At 48.7% G+C, this 25,697-nt stretch overlaps 10 protein-coding genes and 1 non-coding gene across 11 annotated transcripts; 5 read left to right on the top strand and 6 right to left on the bottom strand.

Annotated features, from left to right (window-relative positions):
- The first annotated feature begins 40 nt into the window (after nucleotides 1-40).
- Nucleotides 41-1,259, top strand: BZA70DRAFT_188202 (thiamine pyrophosphokinase). Its single transcript, XM_064910005.1, has 3 exons — nucleotides 41-400; nucleotides 470-546; nucleotides 609-1,259. Exons 1-3 carry the CDS (start codon nucleotides 229-231, stop codon nucleotides 1,185-1,187), a joined length of 828 nt encoding a protein of 275 aa, XP_064767299.1. The 5' UTR covers nucleotides 41-228; the 3' UTR covers nucleotides 1,188-1,259.
- Nucleotides 1,260-2,678: 1,419 nt separating this feature from the next.
- On the bottom strand, nucleotides 2,679-3,491 carry BZA70DRAFT_268123 (uncharacterized protein; the record flags this gene model as incomplete). The annotated part of the gene is made up of 3 exons (XM_064911141.1): nucleotides 2,679-3,028; nucleotides 3,234-3,404; nucleotides 3,464-3,491. 3 exons carry the CDS (start codon nucleotides 3,489-3,491, stop codon nucleotides 2,679-2,681), a joined length of 549 nt encoding a protein of 182 aa, XP_064767300.1.
- A 5,371-nt stretch (nucleotides 3,492-8,862) lies between these two features.
- BZA70DRAFT_230795 (ribonuclease H-like domain-containing protein) lies at nucleotides 8,863-9,282 on the top strand (the record flags this gene model as incomplete). The annotated part of the gene is made up of 1 exon (XM_064910241.1): nucleotides 8,863-9,282. A coding segment is annotated over one exon (420 nt), but the record flags the coding sequence as incomplete, so codon positions are not given.
- Nucleotides 9,283-10,792: 1,510 nt separating this feature from the next.
- Nucleotides 10,793-12,735, top strand: BZA70DRAFT_280383 (major facilitator superfamily domain-containing protein). The gene is made up of 2 exons (XM_064912942.1): nucleotides 10,793-11,288; nucleotides 11,354-12,735. The coding sequence occupies exons 1-2, from the start codon at nucleotides 11,038-11,040 to the stop codon at nucleotides 12,702-12,704; spliced, it is 1,602 nt and encodes a 533-aa protein (XP_064767302.1). The 5' UTR covers nucleotides 10,793-11,037; the 3' UTR covers nucleotides 12,705-12,735.
- BZA70DRAFT_311411 (putative ATP dependent RNA helicase) lies at nucleotides 12,736-15,645 on the bottom strand. The gene is made up of 2 exons (XM_064914953.1): nucleotides 13,974-15,645; nucleotides 12,736-13,907 (listed from the first exon to the last, which is right to left on the bottom strand). Exons 1-2 carry the CDS (start codon nucleotides 15,459-15,461, stop codon nucleotides 12,924-12,926), a joined length of 2,472 nt encoding a protein of 823 aa, XP_064767303.1. The 5' UTR covers nucleotides 15,462-15,645; the 3' UTR covers nucleotides 12,736-12,923.
- Nucleotides 15,646-15,781: 136 nt separating this feature from the next.
- BZA70DRAFT_t59 lies at nucleotides 15,782-15,855 on the bottom strand. The gene has a single exon. It is a non-coding gene; the product is annotated as a tRNA-Ala (tRNA).
- Nucleotides 15,856-16,509: 654 nt separating this feature from the next.
- Nucleotides 16,510-18,934, bottom strand: BZA70DRAFT_188503 (putative E3 ubiquitin ligase complex SCF subunit sconB). Its single transcript, XM_064910008.1, has 2 exons — nucleotides 18,624-18,934; nucleotides 16,510-18,558 (listed from the first exon to the last, which is right to left on the bottom strand). Exons 1-2 carry the CDS (start codon nucleotides 18,855-18,857, stop codon nucleotides 16,735-16,737), a joined length of 2,058 nt encoding a protein of 685 aa, XP_064767304.1. The 5' UTR covers nucleotides 18,858-18,934; the 3' UTR covers nucleotides 16,510-16,734.
- Nucleotides 18,935-19,518: 584 nt separating this feature from the next.
- BZA70DRAFT_268131 (autophagy-related protein 17) lies at nucleotides 19,519-20,865 on the top strand (the record flags this gene model as incomplete). Its single annotated transcript, XM_064911142.1, has 1 exon — nucleotides 19,519-20,865. One exon carries the CDS (start codon nucleotides 19,519-19,521, stop codon nucleotides 20,863-20,865), a length of 1,347 nt encoding a protein of 448 aa, XP_064767305.1.
- Nucleotides 20,866-20,892: 27 nt separating this feature from the next.
- BZA70DRAFT_188484 (RIO1 family-domain-containing protein) lies at nucleotides 20,893-22,559 on the bottom strand. Its single transcript, XM_064910007.1, has 3 exons — nucleotides 22,226-22,559; nucleotides 21,081-22,167; nucleotides 20,893-21,028 (listed from the first exon to the last, which is right to left on the bottom strand). The coding sequence occupies exons 1-3, from the start codon at nucleotides 22,531-22,533 to the stop codon at nucleotides 20,921-20,923; spliced, it is 1,503 nt and encodes a 500-aa protein (XP_064767306.1). The 5' UTR covers nucleotides 22,534-22,559; the 3' UTR covers nucleotides 20,893-20,920.
- A 172-nt stretch (nucleotides 22,560-22,731) lies between these two features.
- BZA70DRAFT_280388 (uncharacterized protein) lies at nucleotides 22,732-24,315 on the top strand. Its single transcript, XM_064912943.1, has 4 exons — nucleotides 22,732-23,079; nucleotides 23,150-23,177; nucleotides 23,240-23,422; nucleotides 23,475-24,315. Exons 1-4 carry the CDS (start codon nucleotides 23,014-23,016, stop codon nucleotides 24,173-24,175), a joined length of 978 nt encoding a protein of 325 aa, XP_064767307.1. The 5' UTR covers nucleotides 22,732-23,013; the 3' UTR covers nucleotides 24,176-24,315.
- Nucleotides 24,316-25,461, bottom strand: BZA70DRAFT_280392 (ATP phosphoribosyltransferase). Its single transcript, XM_064912944.1, has 2 exons — nucleotides 25,312-25,461; nucleotides 24,316-25,251 (listed from the first exon to the last, which is right to left on the bottom strand). The coding sequence occupies exons 1-2, from the start codon at nucleotides 25,361-25,363 to the stop codon at nucleotides 24,377-24,379; spliced, it is 927 nt and encodes a 308-aa protein (XP_064767308.1). The 5' UTR covers nucleotides 25,364-25,461; the 3' UTR covers nucleotides 24,316-24,376.
- Nucleotides 25,462-25,697: the final 236 nt, after the last annotated feature.

The following is a 25,697-nucleotide window of genomic DNA, read 5'->3' on the forward strand; positions in this document are numbered from 1 at the left end:
AATTGGTTGGGTGTATAAATTATTGATATATTATTACTATAATTATTGTTTGGTTATCTTGTAGTAAAATAATGGACATCTCGTAAGTAGTTAACTAAATGAAAACCAATAAATAGCAATCACAGATTAGGTTTATCGCGGATAACACAGCTTCAAAGTTGGGAAGAATAGCAATCGATCAACCTCCACTTTCGACATTGTTCCTCTCTCTCCACACACAACGATAACATGCCTCTAACGCAGGAGGATATCGAAGGTGCAGTACCAATTGACCGTGCAGCAATCCTACTCTCGCCGGATGAGCTGGAAAAAAGCGGACGGAAGGTCAAGCCTTATGCATTGATTATCCTCAATCAGCCGATCAATGATTTGGCTATGCTGAAGCGGGTCTGGGATAACGGTATATTCTCTTTTATTGTTGGGGAACAGATTATAACGGGTCAATGAGTTGCTGACGTATTTTTTGCAGCAACCGTTCGAGCTTGCGCAGATGGTGGTGCAAACAGACTCTTTCATGCACTCGACAAATCGTCTCGTCAGAAATTCGTAAGATTACTCCTATGATCACTAGAGCATTCGCTTCATGAACGAAACTCACATTTTTGCAGAAGCCGGATTTCATCGCAGGCGACCTTGACTCACTCATGCCCGAGATAAGAGAATACTACGAATTTGTACTATCCGTGCCTATTTACCATTCGCCAGACCAGTACTCTACCGATTTTGGGAAATGCCTGGTCCAGCTCAGCGTCATGAATCCCGCCGAACGGTTAGCTATCGTTGCTCTTGGCGGCACAGGAGGTCGCGTGGACCAGGAGTTCCATTCATATCACACTCTTTTCACGCACGAAGTCATGGCAACGGCGGAAGACGATTCGGATCCTACGAAACGGCGCAGAGAGGTCACTCTGCTCTCCGACGACAGTTTAACGTTCCTTGTACCGCAGGCGGACGAGAAGCCACTGACCGCTAAGATTTTTACACCGAGGTCAGTGGTTGGACCTACATGTGGTCTTATCCCGATCTTGGGACCGTCGGTGATCTCGATCAAAGGCTTTACGTGGGATGTCGAGGATTGGCCTACTAGCTTTGGTACTCAAGTCAGTACTAGCAATGCTATGGAGGGCGATGAGGTCTACGTCAAGAGCGACAAGACGCTCATATTTACCTTGGAAGTTAGACGGTAGTGGTGCAGTTATACATATAGATATAAATTGGTTATCTGAACATCAGTCTTGGTAAAATAAGCAATACAACAAAAGAGTAGAGTTCGTAAACTTCAAGCAAAACAGCAAAACAAAAATCATCCAATAAAGTCAAAACTCCAACTACTACGCAGACGGCTTCATAGCACCCTCATTAGCCAATCGATCAGCTCCCTCGTTGCCTGCTACCCCAGAATGGCCCGGCACATACGTGATTTCCGTAGTAACATTAGAATCGGCACGTCGTTGGTCCATCTTGGTCACAATGTCCTTAACCAAGTCTGCATTTTCAACCGGCGTTCCCTTAGCAGTTTTCCATCCGTTCTGCTTCCATGTGTTGCTCCAGTTGTTGATACAATTCATGGCGTACTGCGAATCGGTACGGATGGCCAACGACTCAGACTTGTTATCTTCCAGAGCCTGCGAAATCGCCGCCAGCTCGGCTCTCTGGTTCGTCTGAGACTCCCCTTCAAGCCGCTTTGCAGTGTTTTTCGGATGATCTGGACCATAGTACACGCCATAACCAGCTCTGGCTCCGTCTTTACCATTTCCCCGGCAGCTTCCGTCAGTGTGAACGACCAAGGGCTCTTTCTTCGAAGGAACAGGAGGAGTGTAGGAAGCAGCAGGAGTATAGGAACTATAAGACGAATACGAAGGCTCTGGCTCATAAAAAGTTTCTCTCTCAGAAGATGTGTAACTGGGTGTAGCCCTTGCGTGCGTCGTTTGGTATGGATAGGAGCTAGTTCTTGCGGAACTTCTCGCGCTCGATCCCGAATAACTTGACGCACTGGAGCTGTAAGACCCTGAGCCTGAGTATGCATCCACTGCGCTATCATAGTCGGAATACGACTTGAACTGGGCACCCGAATAGCGGTTCACTTGCTCTTGGCACTCTGCCCACGAGTGATAGATCCCAGGCTCACGGCCATTGAACACCACGTAGCTTTTTCCGCTCGAAGATTTGCGTCCCATGTTGCGTATGGTTTTGTCGTCGTTAGAAGGTCTGCCGCTGCCAATTACGTGCTGATACCCAGGCCAACCGAATACTTGTTTCACAATGGAGAACCAGTGGATTCCTGCTTCGCGATAATAGTTCCTGATCTCAGGCTTCGCAGCGTCTTTATCCGTGCGTGTTGGATAGTATCGTCGTTGAGTACAAAATGCAGCACCTGGTTGCGGTTTGCAGACACTCTCAATAGCAGAACCAGAAAATCTGCAAACCGGGAGAACCCTCCTTTTCACACAAAATCTGGGAGGAGGCAAGATGGCTGATAGGCTTATGCGACGACTACTGGGATCAGGGAGAGGCGTTGTCCGGGATGTGAGAAAATGTGAGATAAATTGAAACGTGTGAAATCATGTGACCCGGTCGTGACTAACTTCCCTCGCTTTCCATTAACCCCTAACAGGAAGTATGTTTGGATCATTCTGAGTACACGGCAATTCTGCTGTAGTCCTCTTTTATCACTCTATTTATTTACTCGAGTATATTTGTTCCGCTCTTTCAAGCTTGAGATGTTCACCCTCGCATCCTCTTCTTTTGCCGTCGACGATGGATTGTCCGCTCTTGTCGATAAAGACAGAAAGACCACTATCTGTTCGAAGAATGGAAGTACGATAATCTACCGAGGATGTTTCTTCGCTCTCCGCGGGTGCTCCGTCGCTCTCCATGGGTTCTCCGTCGCTCCTCGCGGGAGCATCGAGCATCGCGCGTTCTGAGGGAGCTTCGATCTCTCCGCTCTTTGCGGGTGCTTCGATCATCGCGCGCTCTGAGGCCTCTGCCCTTATAGCTGCTCTTTCAAGTTCCAGCCTTTCTTCTCTTTCTAATACACTAAGTCCGTAGTAGGTTCTTTTATAGATATTAATAGCCTCCGCGAAAGTTGAACAACTATGGCGGCTGGAATATGAATAACCCAGAACTTGTTTGTCAGATCCACCAACGGTATAGTAGATCCCCGGGACACGACCGTAAGTGACCACATGATAGCACGATCCCGGCGTAGGATTGATTCTCAAAACCCAGCATACCTATGACTTCGTAGTCATCAAAGTATGTTTTGCTGTCGCTGCTAGGGCGGTCCTCCTCATACCAATTGAGTGCTTCGTGCAAACTGGTGAACCATCGAACTTCCGGGAGGCCATTGTCTTTGATCTGCCTTTCTGCCTCCCTTTTATCGATGTAAATGTCTGGTCGCTTCCCTGAGTTATCAGTTGTTAGTCACCATTCGCAATATAGTGAAGTCAAATGCCACAGGTACCACTTCGAACTACGTAGTAAACTGTCATTCTCCTGAGTCTTCTGCGCAAAACGGCGATACTAGTTTGCGATAATGCTGAGCGTTGTTCGAAAGCAAGTCGGGCAAGCCCTTATATATACAGGCTAATCGGCGAGGCTTGTGTGACTGATTCATGTTGATAATCAATATCGCTGAGGGGGTGATCTGGAAATGAAGGCGCGTGGCTAGACTGTCACGAGAGGAGCAGTGATGAGCCAACAGGGGACAGAAAACCCTACAGGAACACTTCCTTGCTCCTTCAGCTGGCAATCCTCCTCCTCTGTCATCACTGGTCTGTTGTTTATGGATAGCAAGCTGAGTATCCTTTAGCCCAGTTACCATATGCTTGTACCAAACTTACTAATGAACAGTTTGAATAAACCATCAGGAATATCCATATTCATTTGCAATATCAGTTCATAATTTATTTCATCAAATGCTCTAGATAGTATAACACACCCAAGACTAATCCACACGAGTTTTTAATGCACCTTCATTAGCTAATTGATTAGCTCTCTCATTTCCTTCCCACCCAGAATGAGCCGGCACATGTATCAGGTCTGTAGCTAGAGACTTTTCATGCCGCTTGTCGATCTCGTTTAGAATACGACGTACCAAGTCCTCGTTTTCGACCGGTCTCCCATTCACGTCTATCCATCCATTGAATTGCCACCGTATGCTCCAGACTGTGATAGAGCTTATGGCGTATTTTGAGTCGGTGCATATTATTATCGGCTCAGACGGGTTATCAACCAGAGCTTGTAAAACCGCAGCCAGTTCTGCCTTCTGGTTTGTTTGAACTTCAGTTGAGAGTCGCATAGCCTTGTTTCTAGAATCATCCGGACCATAGTACACACCGTAGCCAGCTCTCGCTCCTGCTTTGCCATTGCCCAAACAGCATCCGTCGGTGTAGACAACAAGCTGCCTGCCCATAGTTACAGACATTTTCGCATCAAATCCGTCCTCAAGACCTAAACTTTTCACTTCTGTTATTTCCGCTTCATACCTTGCGGTTTTTTTGTCATCCGAGAGTTCCCAGTAATACCGCTCGTACGCATATATCGCTTCATCAAAATTGGGATATGATTTGCTAGCACACTTTGAATAACCCCTTATTTGATTTGATCCAAGAACTTGCCCGGTGAATGATAGATCCCGGGAATCCGACCTTCAAACACCACATAGCATTTCGCGTCATCCGAAGGATTTTTCGAGCCGACGTCACCCAAGAAGATTTCGTCGTCAAAGGATGTATCAGCTCCGCAGCACGTGCATCCCTGTTCCCTCCAATTTATTGCCAGGTGTAGATTTGTAAACCAGCGCACTGTTGGAAGGTGGAAGTTTTCGATCTGCCTTTTTGCTTCGCGTTTGTTGAGGTAAATACCCGGCTTTTTCCCTGGAGTAAAAGTGTTAACGAATGACGAGTAATAATCTAACAGAAGCGATTGATTCAAATACCATTTCGAACTGCGTAATAAACCGGCATACTACTAGATCTCCGGCAAATCTAGTACACCTTCAAAAAGAGGCTCTATCAAAAAAACGAAATAACCGCGTGCTGATCCAGCCTTTGATCTATGCAGGGAAGTGTATCGGTTTTATAAAACTTTTGAATATTTGTACCATCCTTGTGTAACGTGTAATTAGTAGGCTGGGAGCTCCGATGTAAGCGAATTTGGTAAAAAGGGGTTTGTGTTTGTAGCCAGCCCCCCTCAGCAGATATCGCCACTGCTGGATCAAGAAGCTCTAATATGATATACTATCTCGATCTCATTACAGTGAGTCTGCTGGAGAGAACTCAGTAGTTGAACATGTTTCTATTGGTATTACTGCTACTTTGAAAAGCTTTCGCAATATATGCTGTTTATTACATAAGACGGATGCGCAGCTTTTATGTAGCGTGTTTATCAATAACTCTTACCAGTCTCAATTCGAGAATTATATCCGCTTATAAATTCAATGATCTCCTTATACGGCCCAAAAATCACACAAACCCAACACAAACTACTCCAACACACGACTTTTCAATGCACCTTCGTTAGCTAATTCATCAGCTTTCTCGTTCCCAACCAACCCAGAATGGCCCGGCACGTATCGGATATCTGTAACTAGCTGCGCTTCACGCCTTCTGTCGGCTTCCGCAAAAATACGGCGCATCAAGTCTGCGTTCACAACAGGTTTCCCCGCGGCGTTCATGTATCCGTTGGACTCCCACTTCTTGCACCATACCTTGATGCAGTTGATCGCGTACTGTGAGTCGGTGTATATTGTCAGCCGATGAAACCGATTTTCGATCAGAGCTTGATAAATCGCCCCCAGCTCCGCCCTCTGGTTCGTTTGAGGTTCGGTTCGAAGTCGGTACGCTCTGTTTCTGTGATCATCCGGCCCATAGTACAATCCCATCCCGGCTCTCGCTCCTGGTCTACCATTGCCTAGACAACAGCCGTCGTCGGTGTAGACAACAACATCCTCGGTTGCGGACCGGGAACTTATCGGTTTGTATGTATAGGGAATATCCATAAATTCTGCCACGGCACCCTCGGCCCCATATCTGTCATATCTTTCAAATTGCGAAAGTGGCCAGAAATGCCGCTCATATGCAATCACTGCGGCATCAAAATTAGGATACGCCTTGCCGTATGCACCTGAGTAGCCCTTTAGTTGATCCTGATATTTCTCCGATAAATGATAAATCCCAGGGACGCGACCTTCAAAGACCACATAGCATTTTTTGTTAGCCGGAGGATTGTTCCTGACATCATCACTCAATTCCCATTGATCGTCAAAGTAAGTTCCAGCTATACAGCGATGGCATCCTTTTTCCCTCCGGGTTATCTCCACGCGAAGACACTTTTCGTAGCCATTATGGTCATCAAAGTATTCAGCTCCGCATTCCGTGCAGAGCTGTTTCATCCAATATAATGCCAAGTGTAAATTGGTAAACCAGCGAACCGCTGGGACATGATAGTCTTTGATCTGCATTTCTGCATCGTTTTTGTTGAAATAGATACCCGGTTTCCATCCTGTACAGTGAAGAGTCAATAAACCACGGGTAACGTGGTGGAAGCAAGAGGTTCAGCTACCATCTCGAACTGCGTAATAAACTGTCATATTGCAAAATCTTCGATTAACCAAACCTCCCTCAAAGAAGGAGGTCAATCAAATATTATCAAATTAATAGTCTAAATGTTGGAAGGTCCGGTAGATCATCAAAATACGAGAAATATGGACATCGAATATTACGTCGGGCGCGGAGAGGTCATAGTAGTACTCGGTTAGATAGAAGGGTTAAGTGGGCTACTTTTCTGGGGTCGATGCTTCGTTGTAAGCAGGACTGGGACAGAAGGGTTTTTATCCCAATGTTCGGTCTGTGTAGGGTTTTTCAGTAGCTTCACGACAGTATTTGTACTGAAAGTAACTGTCTTTTAGGGAGCTTCTATATTATATCATACTATCTATCTCCATCCTCGATATCATATGAATGAATCGCTAGATAGATTTGCATATACGTAGCAGCAGTCAGCTACCGCTAGGCCACAGCAGCCTTGACTCAAATAAGTCTTTATTACGCAAACCTGGAAGTGAAACCATAACGAGTCTCGACTGAGCATTATATCCATATTCGCTTCTAATGTTTGTGATCACCCCAGATGGCCCCAAATACGTACAAACTCAACACAAACTACATCGGAGGGCGTTTCCATGCACCTTCTTTAGCTAATTGATCAGCTAACTCGTTCCCTACCACCCCAGAATGACCCCGCACATATCGGATGTCTGTAGCTAAGGGCACGGAACGCCTTCTGACAACTTCCTTTATTGAAACGCGAATCAAATCTGCGTTTACGACAGGTCTCCCCTTTGAGTTTCTGTATCCGTTAGATTCCCACTTGTCGGACCAGTCCTTGATGCAGCTGATGGCATAATGTGAGTCGGTGTAAATTGTCAGCCGCTGAGACTGGTTATCGAATAGAGCGTTCCAAATCGCCCCCAGCTCTGCCCTCTGGTTCGTTTGAGGATGTGAAGATCGAAGTCGATGTGCCCTGTTTCTGATATGATTCGGACCATAGTACAAACCCATCCCGGCTCTCGCTCCTGGTCTACCGTTGCCTAGACAACATCCGTCGGCGTAGACAACAACATGCTCGGTTGCGAACGAGGGGCTGTTCGCTCTGAGTGCATAAGGAACACCCCACCTTTCGGCTTCCCAGCCTTCATACTTATATCCTGTCAAGTCTTTCCGATTCCGAGATATCCCAGTAAAACTGCTCGTATGCATCGACTGCGGCATCAAAATCAGGATAGGCTTCGCCGTCAGCGCCTGGGTAGCCCTTCACTTGATCCTAGAACCTCTCAGATGAATAATAAATCCCGGGTGCGCGGCCATCAAAGACCACATAGCATCTTCGGTTAGCCGAAGGGTTTCGCGAGCCCAAATTGCCCAAGATCGTTTCGTCGTCAAAGTATGTCTCAGCTATGCAGCGACTACATCCTTTTTCCTTCTTGTTGACCATATCAACGCGCAAGTCCTCTTCATTGCGATCACCGTTATTACCATATAGACCAACGAAGATATCTTCTGCGCAGTACGCGCAGAGCTGCTTCATCCAATATAATGCCAAGTGTAGATTGGTAAACCAGCGAACTACTGGGACCGGATAGTCAATAATCTGCATTTCCGCTTTGTGTTTGCTGAGATAGATACCCGAATTCCATCCTGTAAAGTAAAGAGTTCAGAAAAATGGGTAATCAAGTGAAAGCAGGAGGTTTAGCTACCATCTCGAACTGCGTAATAGACTGGCATATTTTAAGATCCTCGCAGAGCCCAACCTCCTCAAAAAAGGAGGTCAATTAAATATTTTTGTGTAAGTAAATGAAATGTCTGAAGGTCCGGTAGATCAAAATACGAGAAATATGGACATTAATATTATGTCTGGCGCGGAGTGGTAATAGTTATAGGAGACTATCCCGTTCCAGTTGTTCGCTGGTTTGTCAATTTGCAAATGGCAATCGCTTGGAAGGAAGAGAGCTGCACGTGTTGCGGAGTTGACACCTACTTTGATGACGAGAAGTACGTGGGTGACCTTGGCTCGAAGAACCCCTCGACTCGCCAGAAATGCTATGTGGTTTTTGAAGGTCGCATACCCGGGATTTATCATTCATGGGTCAAGTATCAGGATTCTTTGAAGGGACGCCTGAATGCTCACGGCCAGGAGTATCCAGATTTCACTACCGCTGTGGATGCGTTTGAGCAGTATTCCAAAACCCTGAAAGTGGGAGCATTTACCAGATTCAAAGCCGAAGAGGGCGAAGTTGAACGTCTTGGTCTTGCTGGGCCATTTACTGATAAAATGGAAGCGTTCATGAGCAGCCATCTTGTCATCCACACCGACGGATGCTGTCTACACAATGACGAAGAAGGAATCAGAGCTGGTTATGGTCTCTACTATGGTCCGAAGGATTCCAGAAACAACGGATTTCGACTTTCATCATCTGAACCTCAGACGAACCATAGGGTGGAGTTGGCTGCTGTTCTTCAAGCTCTGGTCGATAACCCGGCTTTGCCGCTGACGATCTGCACCGATTCGCAGTATGCCATCAACTGTGTCAAGGTCTGGTGGGAAAAGTGGGAGGCTAACGGGTACCGAAACACAAAGGGGAAACGAGTCGAAAACGACGACTTGGTGCGTCGCATAGTAGAGGAGACCAACAAGCGGCGTAGAAAGTCTCTAGCTACAGATTTCATACTTGTGCCGGCTCGTTCTGGGGTGACAGGGAACCAAAGAGCTAAATTATTGGCTTGCGATGGTGCAATTAAGCGTCGTGTGGAGTAGTCTGTGCTTGGTTCGTGTGGCCTTTAGGCCATCTAAGGTGTTTAGCGGGAAAGGTGGCAACGGTAGGAACAACAACAAATATAAATATATAAGCGACTATGGATATAACTCTAGATCGGGACTTTAAATAGTTGTTCTTCCAGTTTTGCGTAACAAAAGACAGTATTTGGTCGAGCTCGCTATAGCCTAGCGGTCGCGATGTTCGACTGATGCTGAATATCGTCCGGCAGACCCTTCTGACAACGAACCCATGATCTCAACTCAAAGATATAGTATGAAGTAAATGTATAGGAGCTCAGGGACAGTTACTCTGTAAAAATACTGTCGAGAAGCTAAAAGATGGGTGAGGTCTTTCGAGGAGGCACAAACACTGGGATACAAACCCTTTCGTCCCAATCCTGCTTACGGCGGCTCCAGACCCTACAAAATTTCAGCTCAACTGTATCATCGTGAATGATCTCTCACTAGCTCCCGAATCGGCCAACGTCCTATTTATCTTCTGCTCCCAGTTATGCTACTACTTCATAATTTGGGGCAAGTGCTAAGCAAACCCTACCGAAACTGCACAGAATTAAATAGTCACGTGTATGCACGTGACTCCAGCTCATCACGCCTAACGCCTCATTTCATAGCCGCTGCCTACATTGAGTTCCGGTGTGAAGAAGTACGGCATTAGTGCGAGGTACGCATCGGCTATTGCCAAGCTCGAAAGCGGAAGATGAGGTGACTGGAAGAAGCAGAGAGGATATGGTATCATTATTTTTAATGATTTCTGCTCAACATTTCACCGGAAGACGTTCTCCCTTTGGACGGCAAGCTCTGATGTGGATGATTAACAACATAGGCGATGAACAGAAAACACTTGGCAGATGCATGCAGCTAAACCAAGGGGCCGCCCTAACGGGTCTGTGGATACTGATGTGGCAAGTCCCGGACCTCTGTCAAAGCACATCGCATGTCAGCAACTCCAGCGGCGCTACCCTTTCATCGTCAATCGCTTGTTTAGCATCACGCCGGCTCATCTATTTGACCTAGACTCAGCTCGGTATTAGTCGAAAGACCGAGATATAGTTGTCGGTCTGTACCCTGTGTCAGATTAGCGACGGTAGGACGAACCCCGAAGTCGGAGCCGGTGGAATACAAGCATCCGGTGGAAAAAAGAAGAGAAACTAAACTCTATCGCATCTACCGAGGCACACACTCTTCGCTGTTTTCGCAGCACAAAATGCGAAAACCGGCCACATAATTATCCAAACGAACTGTAGAAACCTCGGGTTTGAGATCGAGTGCGTAAACAGATAAAAATTTGCCATCCCGCTGATTGTCGGTCGGTGTTATTTTATTTCGATATCACCGAGATCGGAAAGTGACGTAAAACAATAAGGATATAAACAATACGGAGTGTAATCGAAGGGTCTCGTACTATTATTTTTCTTGCTTGTGCCGAGGCTCAAGGACTATCGCACGCCTTGACCGAGGCGTGGCATTCTCAAAATACCTTCACGTCTGCTCGATCGGCGGTAGTTCCTCCGAATGCTTTAATGTAGCGCTAAGGCTTAGACAATTGTGCACGATACGCACGCGGGCTGACGGCCGCACTATGGCCACCCACGTTGGATATATAACGACGGATCGCTGCTGCTGCCTCTGTATTCTCTGTTCCTGAACCGATCCTCAACTGCACCTGTTTACTTAAGCTGTACCACTTATCTTACTGCCACAATGTCTCTACACTCCACAACCTCCGCGTCTAGAGACGCCGGGAATGATCTGGAGATGGCAATGACCACTGAAGAGTACGAGAGGGAATATGAGGGCGCAGCAATCGAGCCTGTCGCTTCCATTTTCTCAACAGACAAGAAATATGCTCAACTCGAATGGGATAGCCCCGATGACCCTGATAATCCGCAGAACTGGAGTGCTGCCCGTCGATGGTATTATACCTTTGTGGTCGCCTGGATGTGTCTCGTTGTGTATGCTCTCCCTCATCACCTTATCAATCTATCTTCATGAACTTCTTCTAACTGTTGGAGTACAGCACATTCGGTTCGTCAATTTATGTCGCTGGTGCTACTAGAATGGTGCTCGAACTGGGAGTATCTCGGGTAGTGGCTTTCCTCGGTCTATCTCTCTACCTGGTCGGTCTGGCCTTCGGACCTGCCATCGCAGCTCCTATCTCCGAGACCCAAGGACGGTCTGTTGTCTACTACATTTCCATCCCCTTGTCGATGCTCTTCACCACGGGTGTTGGCAAGGCTCAGAACATCGGCACCGTTCTCGTTTGCCGTTTCTTTGCCGGCTTGTTTGCTTCCCCAGTGCTTGCTGTTGCCGGCGGCACTATCCAAGATATGTGGCCAATGCACATGGTCGGCCTCGCCATGGCTGGTTTCTGTCTCGCGCCTTTCGCAGGCCCCGTGTTGGGTCCTATCATTGGCGGATTCTTGGAAGAGAAGAAGAGCTGGCGCTGGACAATGTGGGTGCTCCTTATGTTTTCTGGAGCCGTCTTGCCGCTTATCGCTTCGCTCAAAGAGACATACAAGCCTGTGATTCTTAAGCGTCGCGCAAAGAAGCGTGGTCTTACTTTGCCACCCAGTATGCCTCCTGGTCAAGCATTGAAGCTGCTATTCTCGGTCACCTTGCTCAAGCCATTCGTGCTGCTCTTCACCGAGCCTATTGTGTTTGTGCTCTCTGTCTACATGGCGTTCGTCTTTGCCGTTCTCTTCGGATTCTTTGAGGCATTCCCCTATGTGTTCAAGGTAGTCTACGAATTCACTCCCGGACAGCAAGGTCTTGCATTTTTGGGAATCGGCGTCGGCCTGCTTGGCGGTACAATCTTCTACATCTACATGGACAGAAAGCACTATGCTCCCGCCATGCGTCAGCCCGTCTTTCCCGCCGCAGAGTCGCGATTGCTACCTGCCAAGGTCGGCGCTGTTGCACTTCCGATCGGTTTGTTCTGGCTTGCCTGGACATCGAAGAAGAGCGTGCACTGGATCGTTCCTATCCTTTCTGGCGTCCCATTCGGCTTCGCGCTGATCTTGCTGTTCTTCACAGTCATCACCTACTTCTCCATGTGCTACCCCGCCATCGTCACCGCATCCGCTATCGCGGCTAACAACATGGCTCGGTACTTGATGGCAGCTGCCTTCCCGTTGTTCACCATCCAAATGTACAACAAGATGGGAATCGACTGGGCTACCAGTTTCTACGCCTTCTTTGCTTTGGCACTCATGCCCGTTCCGTGGGTCCTGGAGAGATACGGCGCCCGTCTTCGGGCCGCCTCAAGGTCAAATAAGCAGGCCAGAGCCGCCGCCGCCCAGGCTGCTGCTGCTGCTGCCGCTGACCAGCAGGAGACCGAGAAGGAGAGTGACGTCTCGAGCTCGAATTAGGACAGCTTGTGATACCTTTGTGTTTTTGGGAAGTTTGATAATTTAGGGTTTTGATGATCATTTGGCTTACCGGTGTTTTTCATTTATCTTCATGTCATTTGTTTTGCTCGTAATCGGTAGGTTGTTGCCTCTTATTTTGGTGGAAGAGGTGTGGAAAAGTTCTTATCATGTATTGTAACTCAAATATATAATGGTTATAACTTCTATCTTAGCAAAGATCTAAACTTCCTTGATAACATGCTTCTTTCTCTGCCTCTTACTTTTCGCAACGTCTTCCAAAGCCGTAGTATTAGTCTGCCCCAAGAACGTCTTATGCGCAGATCCATCAACCATCTGCTGCGCAATGTTTACCACGCCACTGGTGATGTAGCTTCGTGAGCGCATGAGACCTGTCATGACCGGCGTCGCGACGAGACCTTTGAGCTGTTGTCGTAGACTCTGGAGCTCAGCTCGCTGTCTTTCGCGCTGCTTGTTTGTGCCTTCGGCTTGTGAATCTGCGTCTCCGTTCTTCTTGCCTTTATGACCTTTGTAATCATCTTCGTCGTCGTCGTCGCTGCTGGCGAGAATATCCTCCGCCTCAGACATGTCGAGTCCAAGATCTTCCGCGCCTTGTCGCAAGAGCGACATATCAGCTCCGGACCCTGACCCTCCGTTCTTCCCATTCTTGTGTCCTTTTCCGAGCTGGTTACCACCAGTAGCAAGCTGTGTTTCCAACTTTGTAATGTCGGTCGCGATATGCACGCGCTCGGCAAGCTGCTTGACCACGAACGGTTCGACCTCGAATGTTTTGAAATCCTTCACTTTCTTGCCCAGTTTCACCGCCATGTTTTTCAGCTGCGCAAACTCGTTTGTTGCGCAGAGAATCATAGCGACACCGGAGTCAGTTCCGCGAGCTGTTCGGCCCGATCTGTGAACGTACATATCAGCCGATCGGGGGAGATGGTAATGAAGCACGTGCTTGACGTGAGGGATATCGAGACCTCGAGCAGCGACGTCGGTCGAGATCAGGATTCCGTGAGAATTCTCTTTGAACCGTTCGATCGTGCGGAGACGTTGTTTTTGAATCATGTGGGAGTGGAAGGCGACGGCTGGAACTTGTAGTTCTTGCAGGAAACGGGCGATGCGTTTCACAGCGTCAATCGAGTTCACAAAGACGATCGTGCGGCCGGGATACTTGAGGAGGAAAAAGTAGAGGAAGACGTCCTAGAAACAAGTTAGATTGATTTTTCATCTTGAAAAACAAATAATCGAAAGAGAAGTAGGCCGTACCTTCTGCATAGCATCGCACATCATGACACCCTCGATGATCTCGCTCTTCACAGCTTCGTCAGGATTAACATCGACATACGTAGGCGTGCCTTCTCTGAAATTCAGCTTATCGAGCAAATACGCCATAGTATTCTCCTCGCCTTCGATCGTATTGCTGACAAATTTCGTCCGCTTCTTCTTCCCGTTTGATGCTTTCTTGGGACCGGATAACTTCCTCGTCAGGTCCTTTGCAAAAGTAGCGGAGAAAACTAGTGTTTGTCTGTAATTCTTTGCGCGCTTCTTCTTCTGGTTTGACGACTTCTTATCGGTCTGATTGTCGTCTTCTTCCTCTTCACTTTCCGTCTCGGACTCTTCGGCGCCGTCTTTTCCTCTGTTCTGGCCGATCATGTCGAGAATCTCGTTCAGCTCCTTGAAATGACCGTCCTGCAACAACCGATCCGCTTCATCGAGCACAAGAGTCTCAACACCAGCAAGCCAGCCGATCAATCCCTCAGAGTCAGAAGTCATCAACTCGTGCAATCGGCCGGGCGTAGCGACAACGACATCCGGGAAATAACTCAAATGTCGCTTCTGCTTTTGGATCGCAAGACCACCGGTGACCATCATGATGTTCGCCGTGGTATACTTTGACGCCTTCGTTATGTGTTCACTGATCTGCTGAACCAGCTCGCGCGTGGGAGCCAGGATCAACGCCGCTGGCGCCGGCGCAGTTTTAAACGTCAATTCCTTCTTGTCGGTCGAAGCCGCGCTTGACGATAAGTACTTTTCGAGAATCGCAAGACCGAAAGCCAACGTTTTTCCGGAACCAGTCGCAGCTTTTCCAACCACATCATGACCCTCTAGAATCAGCGGGAGTGCCTGTCGCTGAATCTCCGTCGGCGCCGAAAATCCGAGATCTTTCAAGCCATGCAGCAAGGACTCTGAGAGCGGATATACTTCTTGCCAAGCAGGCATCTCGGTGTCCTCGAGTTCGCCTAGAGCTTCGAACGTGTTTGTCTCCGCCGCCGCCGCGGATGCTGCTTTGGCGGCTGCTTTCTTGCGTTCCTTTTTGCGTTGATCTCGCTCTTTGTGCATTTTCTTCCGCGCAAGTTTTCGCTCTAACTCTTCCTTGCTCAATTCCGGTACTTTCTCAATCTTTTCCTCATCTCCTTCCGCTGTCGTGCTTGCCTCCGCAGCACTCTTCACAGCCTGCGGTTTCACCTTCTTGAACTTGACGATTTTCTCCTTCCCGCCAACAGTATTTTCGTACTCAATAGCGACACCGTCAATCTCCTCAAACCCCATCAATCCCTCCATATCGCCAACCCTGTCCGGAAGCGTCACCGGCTTCCAGTGAAGATTGCTCGCGTCGAGGTATTCCTCTTCGTCATCGCTGCTCTGAGATGTTTTGCTCTCGTTGCTGGGTGGTTTGCTGCTCGTGCTGACACCACGCTTTTTAGCGTCTACCTTTGATGATTCTGTAGACTGATGCTTGCGTTTGACCCCCATTCTGTATCTTTCTCAAACAGGATCTCTTTCTCTTCAGTACCGTAGAGAAATAAAAGTCGACGAGATCAAAGCTCGATGAATTTACTTCCAAATTTTTTTTTGGGTTTTGGCAAGTTGGGAGTTTTGAACAAAAGTTCGTTATTACGTAAGCGAGGACTGATTATTTCTAGGGTTTCTATATCGCCAAGAAGGACACACGTCGTCGTGGTGTGCTTCTTATGATTACTACATTGAAAAAGAAACTCGAGGACTAACTATATGAGAGGGATAAGTAGTAATTTAGTCAAAATAATAAAATGTAAAAAAATGAAAAAAAAAATTGGACGACACCGGAATCGAACCGGGGACCTCCCGCATGCTAAGCGGATGTGATAACCAACTACACCAGACGCCCTTTTGTTAAAAAAAAATTATGCTGACCATGATGAGCCCCACAAACAACTGGAAATTGGTGTTATTTCCGTTACATGGACTGTCGCTTATGGTCGTCAGACCGATGGATATCGTGGCAGGGGCCTATTTGTCTAGTTTGAGACTGTAAATGACCGTGTACAGCGAATCGGTCCCGTCGGCTCTTTGCGCGGGCTACAAAGATGGAAAACGAAAATAGGCCGCAATCACTAACCACACAGATCGCCGGAAACAGAAAGACGTTCAAGCGCCCCGTCTGATATTTTTTATACGATTGTATTTATATCTATATATATCGCCCCTATTCTGTCGGACTCGTTCTCAAATCTTCAATATCAATCCTAAGCGGTCGATATTCCCAGCATCCTACCGAAAAAGAGTAAATTTAATAGTCATATTTAACGACCGTTGAACCCCTGACTTCGGTTTGGTGAACCTTCTGCACCCTGATTTTGATTACTTTCTAAAACAGATATATTTTCTGCGCTGAATATTACTGGAAATGAAGTGCCGGATTGGGACTCTCGAAGGGAGCATTGAGTGAAGAGAAAAGGGGTAAGAGATGCAAATAATGTAACTGAATTGCGCAATGACAAGGATGAAGAATAGAGCTCTCTATTCCATGTTCATCTATAAATGAAGAGATAGTTATGTGAATAAATAAGACAAATGATTATTTTTTGGAAACCAGTACATATGAAATAAAACAGCAGAAAAATCGCAACACGCAAAGCTCCCCATACCAACGCGCAGTGAACTCCATGAATAAATAGAATAGAAAAAACAAAAGACCTTTTGGTATACCGTACAGATAGATAGTTTTACATTAAATCACACGTCTCCTCAACTTGATAGGAGATCGCTACTCCACTCCAAACGAATAAAGTCTTACTTCACCATCGTCACTTCCGGACGCAAGACGGGAGTCGCTTAATCCGACACAGGCAACCGGTGCACTGTGTCCGCTGAAAGTGTGCAAGCATCGTCCACTCTGCAGATCCCAGACCTTGACGAGCCGATCGTGTGCTCCGGATACGATTCTGAAAGTATCGGCGGCAAGAGCCCAGACGCCTTCAATGTGACCGAAAAGGGTACGGGTGCATTCTCCGGTGTTTGTGTTCCACACTTTGATCGTGCTGTCGAGCGAGGAAGTCAGGATGTAGGGCAAAGTCTTGCGACGCTTGTTCTTGCGAGGCCGCGAGTTCTGTGGCGAGCTGACTGAATGCGCTTCGTCTTCCTCCACTTTCGTAGCGTTTGCATCTTCCTTGTATTCACCACCCACAAGCCCAGGCTGAGAGACGGGCTCGGTCGGAGCCTGGTACTGATGGTGTTGATGATACTGCTCGTCTTCATCGTCGTCCTCTTCATCGTTCTCGTCTTCATCATCATCTTGGCGAATCACGACAGGCAAGACACATTGCACCTGACCAAAGTGATTTTGGTCGTTGGGAGATCCCTGCAGGCCGCCGCCAAACACACGCACGCACTGGCGCAGATCAAGATCCCACATGCGTACAGTGGTATCGTCGCTCGCAGAGAATAGCATGCGTGTAGGACTGTGAATGTGTACAGAGTTGACCCAGTCGGTGTGTCCACGAAGGGTCATGAACGACTTTTCGCGGAAGTTCCACACACGGATTGTGTTGTCGGCAGAGCCAGACGCAAGCAATTCAGAGTCAAAGTGTAAGCTCAATACACCGTCGGTGTGGCCACGCAACGTCGAGACGCACTCGCCGGTGCGGTAGTTCCATATCCTGATAGTCCGGTCCATCGAGCCAGTGATGAGCTTAGAGTCGTCAAACATGAGCGTGCGCACACCCCGAACATGACCAGTTAATATTCTGTGAAGTTTTCCAGTCTCGATATCCCAGACGCGGACGGTTGTATCGTAAGAGCCGGTGATGAGGACGGAGTGATCGAATTGCAGGCACATGATTCCATCAGTGTGTCCTTTAAACACCTTGAGCTGATAGCGTCCACGACGCCAGTTTTGTTCGACCTTCAAACGTTCAGAGTAGACATCTTTCCAAGGTCTAGTCATCCGTCCGGCGGGCACGTTCTGGGTCGTCAACTCGGACATATCAGGTCCTTTTGCTTTCTTTGCTGCAGGCTGTTCAATCTCATTGATTTGTTCGACGATGGTTGTCTGCGTCGTGGAGGGCCCGCCGTCAGTCTCGTCGATGGATCGTTTGCTGCCAGTAGTAACACTCGAGTCTGAAGAAGGAGAAGCAGAAGAAGAAGAAGAAGGCTTGGTGGACTCTGAGAGTTCCTCGATTCTGCGCTCGATGTCGCGCTTCGATTCGCGCAGTCGGCGCTTCTCGAGAAGAGGCAGGCCCCAGCCACATTTGAGGCACTTGCGCTCGATGTGCTGTTCGCACATGCGGTGCCAAACGATGTCGTCGTCGGCGAGCATGCGCCATTTTCGAGAAACCTGGGCAGCTTTGCAGAGCGAGGAGGCGTCGAGGTAGCAGAGGATTTTGAAGGAGATCTCAGCCGGGAGGGCGGAGACAAAGTCGATGCGGATGAGATCGCGGAGCATGGAGGAAACGAAGGAGAGTTGGGGCGAGCAGCATTGCGAGAGTATGCCTTTGAGTACTAGATTGCGCTCGTTTGTAGGAGCAGCCGAGAATATGCTCCAGACGTGGGTAATGGCCTGCTGGTCTTGCTTCGGCAGACTTTCGAGTTCCTGGGGGGAAGAGTTAGCAGGAAGAACAGCTAAGAATAAGTTGAGAACAAAGAAGAGAAACGTACCCGCTGGAGATCCTCCATGTTCGTCTCATCAGCCTGACGCTTGCATTTAAAGTCAGGGTGGTGGCGATAGCAAAAAGTGCGTGGTTCTTTGTGGGATTCGGGGTAGAGGCGTTCGGGGATGTGGCGAGTGAGGTAGGGAGCCATGACGGTAGCGGAGTGCTGGTGCTGCTGTCTGAGGTGCTGGTCGTGCGGATCGTCGGACTGCGACGGACACGAGAAATCGTCGGCTGCCATGAATGCGGTGAGAGTTGTCTTCTGTCTGCTTTCAGGCGAAACAGGAGGAGAAGAGGCGATGGGAAGTACGGCGCACTAAAAGAGCGGAGGAGGCGCAGAGAAAGCAAGAAAAGAAAACACAGTTCTGAGGGTTAGGGCTCAAAGCACATCATCGGCCGCGAACATCGCGAAGAGACGCGGATCAGAGCGTTTTGCGCAAGATGAGCGCATCTGCTCGTCACCGGTGAGGATTCGGGATTCGGACGAGATACGACGAAGAATGGCGATTGTTGTTATCTCTGGCCTTTGTTTTGGTCTGGTTCTGGAATGCGGGTCCGCGACTCATCTCGTGGCGAGCAGAGTAGATATTGCTGATATTATTGATATTGCTGAGAGTCGGTTATACTCAACTACTTCTCAGTGCGGGTTCTATTTACTCAACTACATTATTACTCCGACTATTATTCACATTCATCTACTTCTCCTCCGTTTTCTCTCTTCTTCCAAAGAACACGCACTTCTTTTCTTAGAATTCAACCGTCTGCTATATGCTCCAACCCTATCCCCATGATCACGCGACCGAGACGTCTCTGGCATCACCTCCAATGCGCTCACACAACAACATCGATAAGCCATCCCGCGCGCGCGTAACGCTCACAATCACCATCGTCGTGATCTCGCCATGGAGTCCGACTGGTTCATAAACGCCAAGCAGGCGCTCGCTGCGGCAGAGCCTATATGCACGGCTGCAGACTCGCTAGTTGTTTGCTCGCGAGAGACTCTTGAGGCAGCGCTGGCTGTGCACTCCAAGTCTCTCTTCCTCGACAAAGAGCTACATAGCCAGATCGCGCTGCTCTATCAGATCAACGAAGCTCTGCATGCCGCGGTTGCTTCCTGCGAGGCTGAGTTTGAAGCTAGCTTACTGGAGCTTGACAAGAGCGGGGCCAGGCTTGACGGCGTATTAACCAAGCTGCAGGAGTTGGTGGTCGATCCGGCATTCAAGAGCAGCAGCAGTACGGAAGACAACCAAGAAGGTGACGGCGACGGCGACGGCAATACCATCACCACCGCAAATACAAAACGAACACTTAAAGATTACACACATGATGCAGGTGTCGAGCAGATCAAATCACAACTGCGACAAGCAATCGATGTCTTTCAGGATCAGCATGGTCTCATGATCTCTGGTTTGTCTGACTTCGACATCGAGCTTGCAGACCTGTCTGAGAAGATCTCGGAAGCGCCTCCGCCGTTGTCAGACATTTCACAATGCAAGTCATTTGTAAACTCTCTCGAGATCATTGAAACCCACGCGCGCGATATGGGTATACTGCTAGAGTCTCTTGCCCACCACTACGACCAATGCTCACAAGCACTCATGACCTCTGACGAATCTCGTCTTGAAGATGATCCCGAGCGCGCAGACTTGATTGCTGTTTTACGTGACGACGCTGCTCAGGTTCCAGACGTGCTGGACGAGATACGCGAGCGACATGCTGCCATGTCTGCCCTGACCGACGCGCTCACCACATTTCTATCCGACTCCACAGAACGATATACGTCCGCCGTCCAGCGTTCGTCGGTGTTTTCCGCGTACAAACAGAATCTAGAACGGCATTTACTCAGCGCTCGCGAGTTTGCAGACGGAGTGCAGGATTATTTCGATCGGCGGAACTCGCTACTTTCAGAACTCGAGGAGCTAATCGGCTACTTTGAAGGATTTATCCGCAGCTACGACGCTCTTGTGCTCGAAGTCGTACGTCGGCAAAACACCAAAAAGCGCATGGAAAGCGTTGTGCACGAGACGCTTGATAAGCTGAAGGCCATCTACGACGAGGAGATGGATTCGCGAACGGCGTTCTGGAAACGGAGCGGGCCGTATATACCTATTGATCTATGGCCTGGCGTGAGTGATCCGCCGATCGGCTTTGAGATTGTCGCACATGAAGTGTCGCCTCTACCTGAATTGGGCAGGACATTGATCGAGCAAGCGAAACGGAGACTGGTCTCCAAAGATGGCGGTTTCTAGTGTATATATTTGACGTTTAATAGAGTAATGAATTAATATTAAGAAGCTAAGAAGATTATGATTTGTGATGCTTGGAGGAGTTGACGAGTTTCTTCTTAAGATGCTTTGGCATCTTCGTCTGTCTCTTCTCTTTCTTTTGCTCTTTCGTCGCCTTCTTCCGTTCCTGTTTACTGCCGTTAATATCAGTCCAAATTAAAATCATGAAACGTACTTACCTTCTTTTCATCCTTGTCCTCGTATCGTTTTCCTTTCAAGACCTTTGGTCTCTCTTCAAATGAACGCTCGCTGTCGTCATCGCTATCATCTCCACTCTCATCCTCATCCTCATGCTCCTCATCTCTGGTGCCGTCCCCATTAATATTCACCAGATCTTTGTAAACAAGATCTTCACCCTCTCCTAACGAGATCTTCGCAACGTCTCGCTCGATATCGTAGACCTGCTCCAGAGTTTGCGGAATATACATTTCTCGAAACACCGCGTCGTCGCTTCCCTGACCCTCAGCAACGACGTCAGGAAGAGGCTCGGTTGCGGCGAGGATCGCAGTCAATTTAGAGATTTCGAAATCTTCGGGGTTTGTGGTGTTCATGACGATATTGAAAAACTGGCGTTCAGAAAAGACATTCACCCCTCGCTTTTGGAAAAAGTCGTTTGTGTTCTTGATGTCCATGCGTAAGAACTCGAGCGAGTGCGGGTGATCATGTTCGACACTTTGCGAGACATCGATGATGACGAGTTGCTCGTTGTGATAAAGGATATTGTACTCGCTCAGATCGGCGTGGACGAGCCTGCACTTTTGGTACATGAGGATGACATATGCGACCAGTTGATGGTAGAGCTCGATGTACTTTGCGCTCTCGATCTTGGCGTCGTGCAGACGGGGGGATGGCCAGCCGTCTTCGGTACCGATGAACTCCATCAGTAGAACGTGGAAGCGCAGTCCGAGCGGTTTGGGCGTCGGGATCCCGCTCTGATTTAAACGCATCAGGTTTCGCATTTCCTTCTCCGCCCACAGCTTGACCATCTTGCGCGGATTATGCCTGCTATACCCGTGTCTGAATCTATACTCTCCAGTGACGTACCGGTCGCGATCTTTAAACACCAGGATCGAGGTCTTGTAGATCTTGATTGCGCGGTGGATGCCAGTTTCGGTTTTGGCGTGGTAGACGTTTGCTTCTTTGCCGGTCGAGATACAGCCGTTGACCTCGGAGATTTCGCCCTTGTTGATGAATTTCGCGAGAATCTTGCAGGTTCGGGGGTCGAGCACTTGTTCGATCGTCGCACGGTCTGACTTGTCCGTGATCCTGGTGGTGACGTTAGCCAGCGCATAATGTAACAGCGAGAGACTGTACTTGGACTTACTTGTTTTTGATCGAGGGAATGAGCTCGTCGACTTTAATACGAGAGGCATACTTTGCCAGAATCTCGTTCGGATCTTTCAGAGTTCTTCCACGCGCCGCAGGTGCATGACTCTTTCCTTGCGAGGGAGCAGCTCCGGAGGCATATCCCTCTTCGTCCTCGTCGCTACTGATCAAGTCATTGTCGTCCTCTTCCTCCTCGTCATACTGCTCTTCTGCCGAGTCTGCTCCAATAATTTCCGGTTCGCGGTCAATAACAGTGTCAACATATCTGTTCTGCAGGGCAGCCTGTGTAGTAGCCTGTCCAACCATTCTGTCTCGTTCTCTTCGCCTGCACTTAACTCTCTCGTCCCGCTTTCCAATTTTTTTTCTGCGATGGTGCGGCGTCGGCCCGCTGGGAGGATTACCAATCACGCAATACAACATTACATAACCACAAAAACCCTACACCGACCGCCGGTTACGTCACCGCGATCCTTTGTGAAATTAGAGTAGGGCGCCGCGCGGGCAGCTGCGGATGGTTCGGCAAAGAGTCTCTGGCAGAAAACCCCACGGGACCTCGACGCTGGCTGGGGAACTTCCGGATACTGCGAGAAGAAAAGCTGTTTGGTCGGCTGCCTGTGTCTTGCTTGTGTCTTGAGTAGTTCTTGAGAAGGACAAGGAGTCATACTGGTTCTCGGTCGAGTCTTTGTTCTGCGCGGAAGAGTTTTCTTTGTGAACTTGTCCTTCTTTCTGTTCCTTTCTGCTACTTTCCCAGTCCCCGGGCAAAGCAGATATACACTACACTTACAGATGACCAAAACCGGGACCTCCAAACGGTCGTTCAAACTGTTCTCTGCTCTTGTTAAGCTATTGAAGGTTAGTTTTTTTGTGAAATGCGCGATGTCTCTGCGGACGAGTTGTTGAATGGCGGTTAACGCATTATTAGATGCGATCAACGGATATAATCCTCGAGTGTAAGTTATTTCTTCGCGCAGTAGTATCACCAAGAGCAGCTCGTACTGACTTTTCCACCCAGACTTTGATGTGTCGGTGTACAAAGAAGACTTTGACAACCTTCGAGAAGAGCACTGGCTGAATGACAACAACCTGACGTTCTGGTATGAGTACCTCGAGCGATCAGAGTCATTCGTGATGGAAAACCCAGGCGAGATCGTGCTGTTGCGGCCTAGCATGGTATTCTTGCTTGCTCAGAGCTCTAGTGAGTATACTTTTGTAGTTATCTTCGATGGTCTTCATATTAACAGACCTAGATCCCAAAGAACTGAAAGACGTGCTGCCGTCAATGGACGACGCGCGCTACGTGTTTCTCCCAATCAACGACAACGACGACGTCGATCTTGCCGAAGGTGGAAGTCACTGGTCACTCTTAATCGTCGACCGGCAGATCAAGCGCGGGTTCTACTACGACACACTTGACGACAGCAACGTGCGCGAGGCCGAGAACGTGGCCAAGAAGCTGTCTATCCTGGACGACTACGCGACCGGCAAATTCACGCTCTACTCGCTCCCCACGCCGCAGCAGACAAACGGATCGGATTGCGGGGTGATGGTCTGTATGCTTACGTCCCATTTCTTGCGGAAGATCGTGGAGGCGCAGGCAAGCGATTCTGGCGATGAGGTGGACTGGCACGTAGGCGAGCAACTTATGAGCGCAAAGCATGGACGACAGCTATTGTCGTACACGATCCTTGATCTGATCACAAAACACGGCCGCAAGATTGGCTATGAGGAGGAGTGTAAAAAGGAGGAGATCTTGTCGATCGACGAGAGTATCGCGTCTAGTCCTGGAAGTAATGCCGCAGGTTCGGATTCTTCAGAGTCGACGATGGATGTCGAGTCAGAGCTGGTGTTATCGGACGATAGCAGTCACTCTGTCGATATCATGCCGAAAGCGCTCAAACATTCGTATCGGCTGCATCTGCACAGGAAGACCCATCGTCAGGCTGTGTAGATAGCTTTTTCTTGATTTTGATCTCTTGTTGCTGTTCATTGATAGTTGTTTGGGATTTTCTTGGAGTCCGGCTGCTTGGGTATACTTCTTTTGTTTGCATTAGTTATTACTCTCATGAATAAGTTCTGGTTAATGGTAATGTTTAATTTATCTACCAATTGTATTTTCTATCATTACACAGCAATTCGCAAAATATCTACATTAAACTCTGCAGTTGGAGATCGAGAAAACAAGAATATCCTCGGCACCCTTGTTCCGTAGCTGATCCATAACCTCTGCTATTCTCTTCTTCTCAACCATACTGCTGACCGCGACCCAATCGTCTTCCTCCAGAGGTGAGATAGTAGGTGCTCGTCGGCCGGGTGTGATCTTGAGAACAGAGTCGAGCTTTGAGCGTGGGCAGTTGTAGTTGCAAAGGACGTACTTTCCAGCAGCGATAACACCCTTGATTCTGTTGACGATGAGCTCGAGAAGATCTTTGTGCGTCGGGTGCTGGCTTGCGATGAGCACGGCGGATGTCTCGAAGATGGTCGCGATGGCTTTCAGACCAGCCGCGCGCATGGTCTCTCCGGACTCCACCAGATCGACGACAGCGTCGGCAATCCCAAGCGCGCATGAAGCTTCGACCGAGCCGCCGACGTACTTGATTGTGGTCTTGAGCGGCTTTGAAGACTGCGTTTGCTCGTCCGCGCCAACGCCGTTCGTCTCCTCGGCCTCGAGCTTGCGGAAGTAGTCGGTCGCGAGGTTTGTGAACGAGGTCACGATCGATTTACCAATCAGCTGTCTCGGATCCGTGAACTGGCCTTGGTCGGGAACCTCGACCTGGAGCTTGCAGCTGCCAAAGCCCAGGTTGCAGACCTCGTCGACGGAGATGCCCGCCTCAGCGACTTGGTCTTGACCGGTTATGCCGAGTGAGACGCGACCTTCGCCGACAAATCGGGGGATATCTGCTGCGGGGAGAAACACGAGGGCGATAGGCAGGTTTGTGCAGAGGGCGATGTCGAGACGATTGCTGCGGTTGAACTTGATGTCCGCGCCTTTGAGGAGGTCGACGCATTGCTGGTAAAGCCGGCCCTCTGATCATACCGTGACAGGTTAGCAATAGCACTCTTCTGCAGTAAATTGTAAGTACTCACTCTTGGGCACGGCGAAGAGTAGCCGGTCGTTGAGGTGAGAGACGATATCCATTGCGGGTACTTGGAGATGTGTATGGGGAAGATGAATGAATCGACGACGGCGGCGGATTTTTTTTATTTTTGAGTTTAAGGTTTGGCTGCGATGAGTAACCGTTCCTCTGCTCGGTGCCTGAGTCGACGGCAGCCCAGGAAAAGAAGAGTTGTTGAGAGCAGATGTATGTGGTTTATGTTGTTGAAGAAGTCCTTAAAAGAATACTGTAAAGAGTTGAAGAGCATTGCAGAGAGAGGTTGTTATAGCATTGAGAATACGTTTCAAAATCAGTCAGCATGGCCTATATATGACATAATACACTTACACCTCCCTGACTATACGCCCAGAATGCCCG

The sequence above is a fragment of the Myxozyma melibiosi genome (assembly GCF_037950935.1).
Source record: "Myxozyma melibiosi strain Phaff 52-87 chromosome Unknown BZA70scaffold_8, whole genome shotgun sequence".
NCBI classification, from domain to species: domain Eukaryota; kingdom Fungi; phylum Ascomycota; class Lipomycetes; order Lipomycetales; family Lipomycetaceae; genus Myxozyma; species Myxozyma melibiosi.

What these genes read in the sequence shown, in the direction of transcription:
- BZA70DRAFT_280383 (XM_064912942.1), top strand. Translation starts at nt 11,038, where the DNA reads ATGTCTCTACACTCCACAACCTCCGCGTCTAGAGACGCCGGGAATGAT. An exon ending in GCCTGGATGTGTCTCGTTGT is followed by an intron (nt 11,289 to 11,353) that starts GTATGCTCTCCC and finishes GTTGGAGTACAG; the next exon opens with CACATTCGGTTCGTCAATTT.
- BZA70DRAFT_280388 (XM_064912943.1), top strand. Translation starts at nt 23,014, where the DNA reads ATGACCAAAACCGGGACCTCCAAACGGTCGTTCAAACTGTTCTCTGCT. An exon ending in AACGGATATAATCCTCGAGT is followed by an intron (nt 23,178 to 23,239) that starts GTAAGTTATTTC and finishes TTTTCCACCCAG; the next exon opens with ACTTTGATGTGTCGGTGTAC. An exon ending in CTTGCTTGCTCAGAGCTCTA is followed by an intron (nt 23,423 to 23,474) that starts GTGAGTATACTT and finishes TAACAGACCTAG; the next exon opens with ATCCCAAAGAACTGAAAGAC.
- BZA70DRAFT_188484 (XM_064910007.1), bottom strand. Translation starts at nt 22,533, where the DNA reads ATGGTTGGACAGGCTACTACACAGGCTGCCCTGCAGAACAGATATGTT. An exon ending in ATTCCCTCGATCAAAAACAA is followed by an intron (nt 22,168 to 22,225) that starts GTAAGTCCAAGT and finishes CGTCACCACCAG; the next exon opens with GATCACGGACAAGTCAGACC. An exon ending in AGGACAAGGATGAAAAGAAG is followed by an intron (nt 21,029 to 21,080) that starts GTAAGTACGTTT and finishes GGCAGTAAACAG; the next exon opens with GAACGGAAGAAGGCGACGAA.
- BZA70DRAFT_280392 (XM_064912944.1), bottom strand. Translation starts at nt 25,363, where the DNA reads ATGGATATCGTCTCTCACCTCAACGACCGGCTACTCTTCGCCGTGCCC. An exon ending in ACTCTTCGCCGTGCCCAAGA is followed by an intron (nt 25,252 to 25,311) that starts GTGAGTACTTAC and finishes CGGTATGATCAG; the next exon opens with AGGGCCGGCTTTACCAGCAA.
- BZA70DRAFT_311411 (XM_064914953.1), bottom strand. Translation starts at nt 15,461, where the DNA reads ATGGGGGTCAAACGCAAGCATCAGTCTACAGAATCATCAAAGGTAGAC. An exon ending in TGTGCGATGCTATGCAGAAG is followed by an intron (nt 13,908 to 13,973) that starts GTACGGCCTACT and finishes ACTTGTTTCTAG; the next exon opens with GACGTCTTCCTCTACTTTTT.
- BZA70DRAFT_188202 (XM_064910005.1), top strand. Translation starts at nt 229, where the DNA reads ATGCCTCTAACGCAGGAGGATATCGAAGGTGCAGTACCAATTGACCGT. An exon ending in GAAGCGGGTCTGGGATAACG is followed by an intron (nt 401 to 469) that starts GTATATTCTCTT and finishes TATTTTTTGCAG; the next exon opens with CAACCGTTCGAGCTTGCGCA. An exon ending in AATCGTCTCGTCAGAAATTC is followed by an intron (nt 547 to 608) that starts GTAAGATTACTC and finishes ACATTTTTGCAG; the next exon opens with AAGCCGGATTTCATCGCAGG.
- BZA70DRAFT_188503 (XM_064910008.1), bottom strand. Translation starts at nt 18,857, where the DNA reads ATGGCAGCCGACGATTTCTCGTGTCCGTCGCAGTCCGACGATCCGCAC. An exon ending in ACATGGAGGATCTCCAGCGG is followed by an intron (nt 18,559 to 18,623) that starts GTACGTTTCTCT and finishes TCTTCCCCCCAG; the next exon opens with GAACTCGAAAGTCTGCCGAA.